The sequence below is a fragment of the Atractosteus spatula genome, chromosome 7 (genome assembly GCF_055471065.1).
Source record: "Atractosteus spatula isolate fAtrSpa1 chromosome 7, fAtrSpa1.hap1, whole genome shotgun sequence".
In the NCBI taxonomy this organism is placed as follows: Eukaryota; Metazoa; Chordata; class Actinopteri; order Semionotiformes; family Lepisosteidae; genus Atractosteus; species Atractosteus spatula.
Window position 1 is genome coordinate 2,457,493 of NC_142712.1, and position 13,348 is coordinate 2,470,840.

General features: G+C 38.2%; 3 protein-coding genes across 3 annotated transcripts; all 3 read right to left on the minus strand.

Annotated features, from left to right (window-relative positions):
* Positions 1-4,308: 4,308 nt before the first annotated feature.
* Positions 4,309-5,232, minus strand: LOC148830103 (olfactory receptor 52B2-like). The gene has a single exon (XM_088922145.1). It carries the CDS (start codon positions 5,230-5,232, stop codon positions 4,309-4,311), a length of 924 nt encoding a protein of 307 aa, XP_088778271.1.
* Positions 5,233-7,832: 2,600 nt separating this feature from the next.
* On the minus strand, positions 7,833-8,756 carry LOC148830104 (olfactory receptor 4C12-like). The gene has a single exon (XM_088921740.1). It carries the CDS (start codon positions 8,754-8,756, stop codon positions 7,833-7,835), a length of 924 nt encoding a protein of 307 aa, XP_088777866.1.
* A 2,989-nt stretch (positions 8,757-11,745) lies between these two features.
* LOC148830105 (olfactory receptor 5M5-like) lies at positions 11,746-12,669 on the minus strand. The gene has a single exon (XM_088922108.1). The coding sequence runs from the start codon at positions 12,667-12,669 to the stop codon at positions 11,746-11,748; it is 924 nt and encodes a 307-aa protein (XP_088778234.1).
* Between the last annotated feature and the right edge of the window lie 679 nt (positions 12,670-13,348).

The window sequence follows — 13,348 nt, forward strand, 5'->3', positions numbered from 1 at the left end:
TATAATCACACAACCTTTTTTGAATCCTCAAATGCATTAATATTAAATACAGCAACTTTAGACAAGTCCTCCATCTGTCATAGACATTACAGTCATATACAGTATAATGTAAAAGTCAATTACAAAATGTAACAGACGCAGAATTCAAGACATTAAGGTCAGTCTATAGCACACTTACAATCATGTACAAAATAAAAGTTAATTGGAAGACAAAATAATTTACAACTAATTTACAACAGAATATTTACTGTAGTTATAAGTAAATAGTTATAGATGTAGTTAGCTTCTTAGTTAAAGCAACTTTACGGATGATGATATCTACAAACATTACTACCTCTCAGAGAGTGCAGTGCTGCTACAGGAAGAGCATGAATCTTTGTTACTTTGAGCTGCTTTTCTCTGCTTTATAATGTAAGTTTCCTGCAGGAGGAAGAATTGAAGACTATAAACAGTCCTGGGAGGCTCATGACACTGCAGTGCTTGTTAAATAAGTCCAAGATGTGTTGTTTTTTGTTTAATCACCTGGAGCTGGAATTCATCATGGAAAGAAAACTACCCCTTTCCCTCTGGGACATTGTAAGTGCTGTAAGTGACTCAGGTAGGAAAGTGCACAAGGACCAGAACACCAATGTATAGTAGCCGGCAATGTACCTACAGTAGGCCTCAAAATTGTCCATGCCTATACTGTACATGCCTTTTCCTCTGAGATTAGAATGCACTTAAAGAACAAGGAAAGTGAAACACTTTTCCTTTTCAGTAATGCAGGTTTTCTCATTTGTAAATGGGAGTTTTGCTTTGTGCAGTGAAATGTGGCCAAATGTACCTTCAGAGTCTGTGATGCTCTCAGATCACATGTGGTTGAAGTCGTTCACAGAAACTGTTCTTGTGGAAAGAAGCACGGTCAGATTACTGTTTGCTAGCGCAAACCTCTGACTGTTTATTTGTGAGCTTTCTCTATCTAATCTCTGAAAAAGTTGTTACATCCTTACCTCATGCTTAGCTCTCTTCATTGGCTTCCTGTCAGGTACAGGGCAGACTTCAAAATCTTTCTACTTACTTACAAGGCTCTCAGAGGTCAGGCACCTGTTGTCACGGACGTCCAAAGGGACTAACCGTGGGGAGCAGGAGAGCGGAAAAAGACCCATATGCGTAGCGGCGAGACGGGAAAAAGGCCCGGGCTCATAGTGCAAAGAGTTCAGGAATGCCGTATAGAAACCTATGCCCTCAGGGAGCGGACGAGGGGCGCCCTGGTGCTAGGCGGGTCTCAGGACATCCGAACGTCAATGCTGAGCGAGGACAGAGTGCAAGACCCGGAAATATATAGCCCAAGGGAAAGAGAGGGACAGGAAAGACAGCAGACCGGAAACTAGGGACAGGACAGAGAAGGAGCGCCCTCTGGCTGCAGAGGGCGTGACACCTGTCTATCTAATGGAACTTATTAATGTTTACAATCCAAGTTGCCTGCTTAGATCATAGAATGCAGGTCTTTTTCATATTCCATGCATTAATAAAATAACAGTTGGCAGTAAAGCCTTTAGTTACAGGGCCCCTAGCTTATGGAACAGTCTCCCAGCCCATATTTGGGATGACGAGTCAATCTCAGTATTCAAATCCAGACTGAAGACCTATTACTTCAGCCTAGCCTACTCAAACCTTACATTATAGCCTGCTGTAACTGTCACGATCGTAATCCCCTCCTCTTAAGGACGCTTCAGCCCTTCCTTGTTTATTCTGGATCTCCTGCACCTGCTTCTGATTCCTGCCCCCATCCTATAAAAGCCAGACGTTCCTGCCAATCTGGGCTCAGCTTTGGAAGATGGACACCCGGATGCCCGCCTACCAGCGAGTCCAGGAGCAACTCGACGCAATAGGCTTCACAACGGCGTCCTGACCATCTGGGTCTGGGACTGGGAGCGCCTGGCCCCGTAATCCCCTTTTATTTCCCCCGACCCTTCGCCAGATCCCGCTCCTGTTTTTAACTTCATTCTTCTGTGTCAGAATGGATCACCTAGCTTTGGACATTAGCTTTCCCAGGATATTCTAACAGACTCCCTTGGACTTGTTCACCCTGGACACCCCCCCCAAAACACCAGCGCACCTTGGACACGTCCCCTGTTATTCTTCCAGCCCCTATCTTAGTCTTTTTTTCTCCGTGTTTTCTCACTCCCTTCCGGATTGTGCTGTCTGCATAGGGTCCTGAACGATGCTTCGTGACAGCAACCATGGCTGCTGGTGCTGCTGTACATGCCGTTGTGCATCTCTATGTTGGCCCACCACATAGATACATCTGTTCTAACCAAACAATCCTATTCTACTCCACACATGTCCGGATGGCGCCCGGGCTGGGCACCATCTGAGTTGGATGCTGCATCCCTGCCATGGATCCAAGAGGGACATCGTGGATATAACTATCGTTTAGGAGGAATTTACTGGTCTACAGAGATCTGCATGGAGTACTAACACACAGAAGACATGATGGATGGGTGGGTTAATACCCTCATTATTTCCTTTTTTTAATTATATAATGTTAGCATGCCCAAAGGGTTGGGCAACCAGTTGACCTTGGACCCCTGGAGGTTTTTTTTCTCATTGCTAAGGAGTTTTTGGTTCCTCTCCTCCGTTGTCTTCTGCTCTTTTGTTCTGTATTGACAAACTGTATCATCAATTGCATTGTTAAGCACCTTGGGGCAACTGATCAGTATTTCCACTAATCTCCTCTAGTTTGTGTTCTGTAGTTCATTCTGAAGAAACCCTTCTGGGGTGACTTTGTCTATACCTTTGAGGATCAGACATACTTGTATCAGGTTCCCTCATAGTTTTCTCTGTTCAAGACTAAAACAGTTCAGTTCCTTAAGCCTGTGAGTGTAGGACATTTTGTAAAGGACAAACATGTCTGATTGCTCTTCTTGTGTCGTCTGATTCATGGGCAGCAATATCTTTCTATAACGTGGTGACTAAAACTTCACACACTATTTTAAATGAAGCCTTACTAATGTGAGACACAATTTTCTAACATAACAGACCTTGATTTAATTTGATGCTTTTAACTGGATATCTTAAGGCTTTGACTGTCTTTTTAATTGCTTGCTCACATTGTCTATAAGAGGTTACTTATCAGTCAACATAAACAGCTACAAGTCTTTATCATAATTAATCTCATATCTCAGTGTTACCAATTTTGTATTTATTCTTTATATTTTTGCTATTTGCACATAAAACAATGTAGATACAGCATCTATGTTAAATGAGATCTGCCAGTTTTGATAAAACATTTGTTAATATAATATCCACATCCACAATGAATTCCATTAAGGTATTCAGATGTAAGAGGAGTTGTCTATCCCAGGAGTGTGGGGTAGAAAGCAGCAGTTCCATACAGCACATTAACACACCAGTTACAGATGAAGATGTATGTGGGCTTATGGAGGGATTTCTCCAGAAGGACTGCAGCCATCAGAGTCTGATTCAAGAACATGATCAATAAGTAAAAGTGAAGAGTAAAGGTAAAAAGGACATATTATTGTGATCTTGTGGCATTTAATCCATGGAGTGTAAATACTGTTCCATTGGGCAAGTTCTCCATTTCTAGTTAGATACTATATGTGTTAAAAAGATGTGATTATGACTAACTAGGATTAAGCTTTAAAAGTTTCGTCAGTTGAAAATGTTACCACGAAAAGGTCTGAGGTCAGCAGTCCACCTGTGAAGAGAGCATTACATTACTGTGAGACCACACTCACTTCTTCCCAGCAGAGGGCACTCTAACCCCCCATTCTCCCCACCCTGTGTGTGTCCATGTGTGTACACATACTGTACAGTATATCTAAAACAATAGGAAAAATAAAATGTTTTCAATCTTTTTTAAGGAATGATATTTTGTTACTGAATTTAGCCTATAGTGAATGGGATGGTTACTAATGACTTGCAAAACAGAAACTGGGAATCAATCTAGAAAAAGAGAAAAGTAATCAGGACATCTTGGAAAATATATTTTTACTTGCCTGCTTAATTCTGCAATTTGAAGTATAACATATAGTACCACCCTTCAGTTACTTTGTTTTTAGTTTTTTAGAGAATAAGGTATACAGTACATCTTCAGAAAACTGTCTAATGCAGAGTTATATAGTACAAGTACATCACAATTTCCTTTGCATTCATAATTTGGTGCTTGAAACATATGCTCGGCATCACACACGTACAAAATGAAATTTCAGTTCACATTTAAACATAGGAATTGTAGTTTGTCATTATTTTTAAGGTAAACAAGCTTCAAAAGTCAAACGTTTACATTTTGATACCGTGCATATTCTAGTTTCTGTTATTGCTACACCATCTCTTAACCGTTATGCGAATCTGAGTGAGATTTAAGCCGTATATGAGGGGATTTAGAAGAGGAGGGATGACTAGAAACTCCACTGCCATGATATTGCGAAGAGTCTGTGGTGTGTTCCTAGAGCCGTATCTAGAAAACATCACATCAAAGACTGTGGTGACACTGAAGCTGATTAATGAGATAAAATGAGGAAAGCAGGTCTGCATAAACTTACTCCTGCCTTCTCTGGACATTACACACACTCTGATAATCTGGATGTAAGAATATACAATAAAAACAGCTTGTGAAACATGAACAATAACAACAATATAACTATAGATACTGTTGAGAGTTGTGTCCACACAGGACAGTTTTACCACTGACCAGTTGTCACAGTACAGTTTGTCAATCTGAGACCCACATAATGGCAGTCTGATATTTAAGAAAATTGCAATCATTACCTCACAAAATAGAACAATCCACAATATCAGAATAATTTTTCCAGCAGTTACAGCATTCATGATAGAATGGTACTGTAAGGGTTTGCATATTGCCACATACCTGTCAAAGGCCATCACTGCTAAATTAGTGTATTCACACAAAACAGAAGAGTAGATCACAATGGCTTGAGTCAAACATCCAGTGTATGAGATGACATGAGTGTCAGAGAGAAAGTCAGCCAGGAGTTTAGGATAGAAACCAGCTGTTCCGTACAGTGTGTTGACACTCAAGTTACAGATAAAGATGTACATGGGCTCATGGAGGGATTTCTCTAGGAGGATTGTAGCAATCAGTCCCAGATTAAAAAAAGTGATCAACAGGTAAAAAAGTAATGTAAAGGCAAAGAAGACATATTTATATGATCTTGTTTCGTTTAATCCATGGAGTTGAAACATTGCAACATTTGTTGAATTCTCCATCAGTTAGAGATGCTTTAAAGCTGATTCTGAATTATAGTTTGGGTGTCAATATGGGATTGTTGATGACTTTATCGGAACAGAAAATGCCAGACTCTCTAGGACACAGGCTATGTCTCCAGCACTCCATGCAAGCAAATTACCACAAGGTGACACAGTAATGTAAGTCATTACCTTACTGACAAGAATGTGTGAAACAAAAAATACATGTAAGACATATTAATAAATATGTAATTCTAATTCCGTAGTTAGCAACAGCTTTCTGCTGTTATCATTACTTTAGTTTTTTTAGTTATATCTACAGATGATTACCTCTCATGGAGAATGTGCTGAGAGCATGAAGGTTTGTTTCCCAAACTGAGATGATGGACAATTCATCTGCAAACATTACCCCCTCTCTGATAGAGCAGGGTGTTGATGCAGGAAGAACATGGAGATTTGTTTCTCCATCTGAGCTACTTTACTGCTTTATTTAACTCCTGCTGGAGGGAGACTTTAGAGAGTTGCTGTCTGAAAACAGTCCTGGGAGACTCTTGACACTGTACTACTTGTTAAACGATCCCACGACTCTCGGGTTTTTGTATAATCATCTTAAGGTGGAACCCATTAAGGTGAAAATAAAACTACTTTTAAATGGGCATCCCCTGCTCTCTAGGAAATTGTGTGCAATTCATATAGAAAACTGCACATGTGCCAGAGAACCATATCTTTTTGAACAGTGAAATCAGGAGTCCATACCAATATATGCCCTTTCCTCTGAGTTTAAAATGCACAGTATAAGTGTGAAAATAGATAAGAGAACAATATAAATGAAACAGATTTCTTTTTCATTAACACAGGCTATAACACTTCTGATACATTTCTGATGAGCCATACATGTCAACTAAATGCATATGGGGCGTATATTTAGCCCTAATTTCTCCCAGAGAGATATTTTGAATTTAAATTGGTAGATTTTTGTTAATATCAAGGAAGCACATATGGCGTAATCACCTAAAGAAGATATTCAAATACAGTTACATTCAGTTTATGATTAATGTGAAATAAATGCTAGACTTTTCTTGGCTTCATATTTGACTATTTTACTGATATTTACTGTTTTACTGTTTCCCTAAGGAAATATGATCATGGATTTTGTTTTTGTGTTTGAAAATTATTTTTTTTCTTAATTTGATGTAATTCAGAGATTATTAGATTTCACATTTCATTTGACACACTTAAGTAAATATATAATTCCAAATTTAAACATGCGTCAGGAAAAACCCATCCAATATTCTACTATACTATACATTTCAAACTGATAAAGGTTAAATTCCGTACTGAAAGGAATAGAGAAGAGCAAATGTTTCGGCTGTAGGTAAGAGAGAGGGTTTCCCTCTGTCCCTCACACCTGAAGAAGGCTCCACAGCCAAGCATCTCTGCTCTTTTCCTTTCAGCCTGAATAAACCTTTACCTGTTCCTTTGCAGCCTGCGCATGCTGACGCAATTACCTACTTGAACTACTTCAAACTGATGTTACTGTACCTCTGAGTTCTGTAACCAGAAGTGTCAAAGGATGTCAGTCAATTACCTGCTCTATTCCCCTTTCTTTTCATTCATTTAAACAATCCATGTGCCTTAAGGAAGGGAAAAGATTTTTTCTGCCTGATGAGTGATTTTTATTTTCATTTCCTATGTAATATAGCAACATTCTGTTCTGAATAACACTGAAATGGAGTAAAGCTCAGGGAAATATTACAATCTGCTGCCCAGTAATATTTCACAATGGAGCTGTTACTCTGACTTTACAGAAGGATTTCTCAATGTTTGAAAGGGAAACATAAGGGATAAAGGAAACAGTCTGGGTATCTATCAGGCAGGCGGGCATATGGACTTAATCCATATCCATAAGTACACTTTTTGGGATTGTTACAAAACTGGAATTCATGCATGAATTATATTACTATTTTCACATCTTGTGTTTAAATGCTGATCTAAGTCATTGTAGAGTAGAGAGTTGAGTTGACTGTCATGTGCACAAGTGCAATGAAATGCTTATTTGCATGTATGCTCTTCTACAAGGACATCAAGGAAACACCAAAAACATAAACACAGAACAGCGGCAGCAACAACAACAATTTAAATAGCATACATCTTAGAGAAAAAGAAACATCAGTGTGAGCCAGTGGTTCCCGAACCAGTGTCCATAAGCACTTGTCAGTTATAAAGAATTGTTGAAAAGACAGACTGGACGCAGAAAGCCCTCAATACAAAACAGACAAAAATGAACAAGCAAGGAGCCACACGCAACACGTCGCCACTCTCCTGCGCCATGTTGTTAAAAGAGTATATCATGTAAGAAACAGAAGAACCAAATACAGACTAATATACACTCAGGACTAAAGCGTTGTTTATTTACTATGGTGTCAAGTTTGTTATATATTCTTCACACTGATTTATTGCATTACATAGCTGAGCACGATGGATTTAGTTGAAATGCAGTGATCAATCATGATGTTTGAAACAACAATTTCAATTACATACATACATCTTAGAGAAAAAGAAACATCAGTGTGAGCCAGTGGTTCTCGAACCAGTGTTTACATTTTGATACCGTGCATATTCTAGTGTCTGTTATTGTTACACCATCTCTTAACCCTTATGCGAATCTGAGTGAGATTTAAGCCGTATATGAGGGGATTTAGAAGAGGAGGGATGACTAGAAACTCCACTGCCATGATATTGCGAAGAGTCTGTGGTGTGTTTCTAGAGCCGTATCTAGAAAACATCACATCAAAGACTGTAGTGATACTGAAAGTGATTAGTGAAATCAAATGAGGCAAACAGGTCTGCATAAATTTACTCCTTCCTTCACTGGATATTACACACACTCTGATAATCTGGATGTAAGAATACACAATAAAAAAGGCTTGTGAAACACAAGCAATTACTAAAATGTATCCACAGATATTGTTTAGAGTTGTGTCCACACAGGACAGCTTTACCATTGACCAGTTATCACAGTAGAGCTTGTCAATCTGAGACCCACATAAAGGTAGTCTGATATTTAACAACATGGGAATCAGTGTTTCACAGAACGTAACAGTCCACAGAATCAAAATGATTTTTTTAGCAGTCACAGTACTCATTATAGAATGGTACTCTAAGGGTTTGCAAATCGCCACATACCTGTCATAGGCCATCACTGTTAAACTGCTGTATTCACACAAAACATAGGAGTAGATCATAAAGGCTTGAATCAAACATCCAGTGTATGAGATGACATGAGTGTCAGAGAGAAAGTCAGCCAGGAGTTTAGGATAGAAACCAGCAGTTCCATACAGTGTGTTGACATTCAAGTTACAGATGAAGATGTACATGGGCTCATGGAGGGATTTCTCCAGGAGGACTGTAGCAATCAGAGTTAGATTCAGAAAGATTATCAACAGGTAAAAGAGAAAAGTAAAAAGAAAAAATATATATTTCTGTAATCTTGTCTCATTTAATCCATTCAGATTAAATACTGCAATGTGAGATGAGTTTTCCATCAATTAGAGATGTTTTAAAGCTGGGTCTGACCTACTTTTGGGGTTTTAACGTGAGATCATCTGTGAGTTTAGCAGAACACAGACCATATTCCCAGCCCTCCATCCAAGCAAATTATCTAAGGATCATAACCAGTTGTGAAGAGATAATTTAGTGTTTTTCTCCTGCTGAGCTTCCCAAAGCCACTTCTATTTCTTCTCTATAATCACACAACCTTTTTTGAATCCTCAAATGCACTGATATTAAATAAAGCAACATTAGACAAGTCCTCCATCTGTCATAGACATTATAGTCATATACTGTACAGTATTATGTAAAAGTCAATTACAAAATGTAACAGATGCAGAATTCAAGACATTAAGGTCAGTCTTTAGCACACTTACAATCATGTACAAAATAAAAGTTAATTGGAAGCCAAATTAATTTATAACTAATTTACAACAGAATATTTAGTTATAAGTAAATAGTTATAGATATAGTTAGCACTTTAGTTAAAGCAAATTTACGGATGACGATATCTAGAAACATTACTACCTCTCAGAGAGTGCAGTGCTGCTACAGGAAGAGCATGAAGCTTTGTTAGTTTGAGCTGCTTTTCTCTGCTTTATAATGTAAGTTTCCTGCAGGAGGAAGAATTGAAGACTGTAAACAGTCCCGGGAGACTCATGACACTGCAGTGCTTGTTAAAAAAATAGTGTTGTTTTTTTTTGTTTAATCACCTGGAGCTGGAATACATCATGGAAAGAAAACTACCCCTTTCCCTCTGGGACATTGTAAGTGTTGTAAGTGACTCAGGTAGGAAAGTGCACAAGAATGAGAACACCAATGTACAGTAGCCGGCACTGTACCTACAGAAGGCCTGAAAATTGTCCATGCCTATACTGTACATGCCTTTTCCTCTGAGACTTAAATGCACTTAAACATTGTTGAAACACTTTTCCTTCTCTGTAATGCAGGTTTTCTCATTTGTAAATGGGAGTTTTGCTTTGTGCAGTGAAATGTGGCCAAATGTACCTTCAGAGTCTGTGATGCTCTCAGATCACATGTGGTTGAAGTCGTTCACAGAAACTGTTCTTGTGGAAAGAAGCACGGTCAGATTACTGTTTGCTAGCGCAAACCTCTGACTGTTTATTTGTGAGCTTTCTCTATCTGCTCTCTGAAAAACTTGTTACACCCTTACTTACTCTTTACTCAGAGAAAGGATACTGGAGTGTATTTTCCAGTGGTGACGGTTACCATTTAGAGTGTCTTTTTGTTAAATGCACAATGTCTGTTCTGCAGATCTGGGGAAGATTTAAGTTGTCTGTGAAAACCCACTGCCAGGATATTGCAAACATAAGAAAGATTAAAATTTAGAGAATGACTTCGGCCACAACCCTTTGCATCAAGAGAAGCCTCCTAGTCCTGATTTTAAGTGCACATCCAGGTATTTCCACTGATCTCCTCTAGTTTGTGTTCTGCAGTTCATTCTGAATAAACCCTCTGGGTTGACTTTGTCTGTACCTTTGAGGATCAGAAATACTTGTATCAGGTTCCCTCATAGTTTTCTCTGTTCAAGACTAAAACAGTTCAGTTCCTTAAGCCTGTGAGTGTAGGACATTTTGTAAAGGACAAACATGTCTGATTGCTTTTCTTGTGTCGTCTGATTCATGGGCAACAATATCTTTCTATAACGTGGTGACTAAAACTTCACACACTATTTTTAAATGAAGCCTTACTAATGTGAGACACAATTTTCTAACACAACAGACCTTGATTTAATTTAATGCCTTTAACTGGATATCTTAAGGTTTTGACTGTCTTTTTAATTGCTTGCTCACATTGTCTAGAAGAGGTAACTTATCAGTCAACATAAACAGCTACAAGTGTTTATCATCATTAATCTCATATCTCAGTGTTTCCAATTTTGTATTTATTCTTTATATTTTTGCTATTTGTACATAAAACAATGTAGATGCAGCATCTATGTTAAATGAGATCTGCCAGTTTTGATAAAACATTTGTTAATATAATATCCACATCCACAATGAATGCCATTAATTAATTCAGATGTAAGAGGAGTTGTCTATCCCAGGAGTGTGGAGTAGAAAGCAGGAGTTCCATACAGTACATTAACACACCAGTTACAGATGAAGATGTACATGTGCTCATGGAGGGATTTCTCCAGAAGGACTGCAGCCATCAGAGTCTGATTCAAGAACATGATCAACAAGTAAAAGTGAAGAGTAAAGGTAAAAAGGACATATTTATGTGATCTTGTGGCATTTCATCCATGGAGTGTAAGTACTTTAACATTGGGTAAGTTCTCCATTTCTAGTTAGATATGTGTTAAAAAGATGTGATTATGACTAACTAGGATTAAGCTTTAAAAGTTTCATCAGTTGAAAATGTTACCACGAAAAGGTCTGAGGTCAGCAGTCCACCTGGGAAGAGAGCATTACATTACTGTGAGACCACACTCGCTTCTTCCCAGCAGAGGGCACTCTAACCCCCCATTCTCCCCACCCTGTGTGTGTTCATGTGTGTTTTCAATCTTTTTTAAGGAATGATATTTTGTTTCTGAATTTAGTCTATAGTGAATGGGATGGATAGTAAAGACTTGCAAAACAGAAACTAGGAATCAAACTAGAAAAAGATAAAAGTAACCAGGACATTTTGGAAAATATATTTTTACATGCCTGCTTAATTCTGCAATTTGAAGTATAACATAGTACCACCCTTCAATTACTCTTTTATATTTTTTTTTAGAGAATAAGGTATACAGATACAATATACTGTACATCTTCAGATAACTGTCTAATGCAGAGTTTTATAGTACTTTATATCACAATTTCCTTTGAATTCATAATTTGGTGCTTGAAACATATGCTCAGCATCACACACGTACAAAATGAAATTTCAGTTCACATTTAAGTAATTGTAGTTTGTCGTTATTTTTAAGGTTCACAAGCTTCAAAAGTCGAACGTTTACATTTTTATACCATGTATATTCTAGTTTCTGTTATTGCTACACCATCTCTTCACCCTTATGCGAATCTGAGTGAGATTTAAGCCGTATATGAGGGGATTTAGAAGAGGAGGGATGACTAGAAACTCCACTGCCATGATATTGCGAAGAGTCTGTGGTGTGTTCCTAGAGCCGTATCTAGAAAACATCACATCAAAGACTGTGGTGATACTGAAGCTTATTAATGAGACAAAATGAGGAAAGCAGGTCTGCATAAACTTACTTCTGCCTTCACTGGACATTACACACACTATGATGATCTGGATGTAAGAATATACGATAAAAACAGCTTGTGAAACATGAACAATAACAACAATATAACTATAGATACTGTTTAGAGTTGTGTCCACACAGGACAGTTTTACCATTGACCAGTTGTCACAGTACAATTTGTCAATCTGAGACCCACATAATGGCAGTCTGATATTTAAGAAAAGTGCAATCATTAACTCGCAAAATAGAACAATCCACAAAATCAGAATAATTTTTCCAGCAGTTACAGCATTCATGATAGAATGATACTCTAAGGGTTTGCATATCGCCACATACCTGTCATAGGCCATTACTGATAAATTAGTGTATTCACACAGAACGGAAGAGTAGATGACAAAGGCTTGAATCAAACATCCAGTGTATGAGATGACATGAACGTCAGAGAGAAAGTCAGCCAGGAGTTTAGGATAGAAACCAGCTGTTCCGTACAGTGTGTTGACACTCAAGTTACAGATGAAGATGTACATGGGCTCATGGAGGGATTTCTCCAGAAGGATTGTAGCAGTTAGTGTCAGATTCAAAAAAGCGATCAACAGGTAAAAAAGAAAAGTAAAGGCAAAGAAGACATATTTATGTGATCTTGTTTCGTTTAATCCATTGAGTTGAAACATTGCAACATTTGATGAGTTCTCCATCAGTTAGAGATGCTTTAAAGCTGATTCAGAATTAGACTTTAGGTGTCAATATGGGATTGTTGATGACTTTATCAGAACACAAAATGCCAGACTCTCTAGGACACAGGCTATGTCTCCAGCACTCCATGCAAGCAAATTACCACAAGGTGACACACTAATGTAAGTCATTACCTTACTGACAAGAATGTGTGAAACAAAAAATACATGTAAGACATATTAATAAATATATAATTCTAATTCCATAGTTAGCAACAGCTTTCTGCTGTTATCATTACTTTAGTTTTTTTAGGTATATCTACAGATGATAATACCTACAGTAGAGATATTACCTCTCATGGAGAATGTGCTGAGAGCATGAAGGTTTGTTTCCCAAACTGAGATGATGGACAATTCATCTGCAAACATTACCCCCTCTCTGATAGAGCAGGGTGTTGGTGCAGGAAGAACATGGAGATTTGTTTCTCCATCTGAGCTACTTTACTGCTTTATTTAACTCCTGCTGGAGGGAGACTTTAGAGAGTTGCTGTCTGAAAACAGTCCTGGGAGACGCTTGACACTGTACTACTTGTTAAACGATCCCACGACTCTCGGGTTTTTGTATAATCATCTTAAGGTGGAACCCATTAAGGTGAAAATAAAACTACTTTTAAATGGGCATCCCCTGCTCTCTAGGAAATTG

Excerpts from the sequence above, each read along its gene's own strand:
- LOC148830103 (XM_088922145.1), bottom strand. The coding sequence starts at position 5,232 with ATGGAGAATTCAACAAATGTTGCAATGTTTCAACTCCATGGATTAAAC.
- LOC148830104 (XM_088921740.1), bottom strand. The coding sequence starts at position 8,756 with ATGGAAAACTCATCTCACATTGCAGTATTTAATCTGAATGGATTAAAT.
- LOC148830105 (XM_088922108.1), bottom strand. The coding sequence starts at position 12,669 with ATGGAGAACTCATCAAATGTTGCAATGTTTCAACTCAATGGATTAAAC.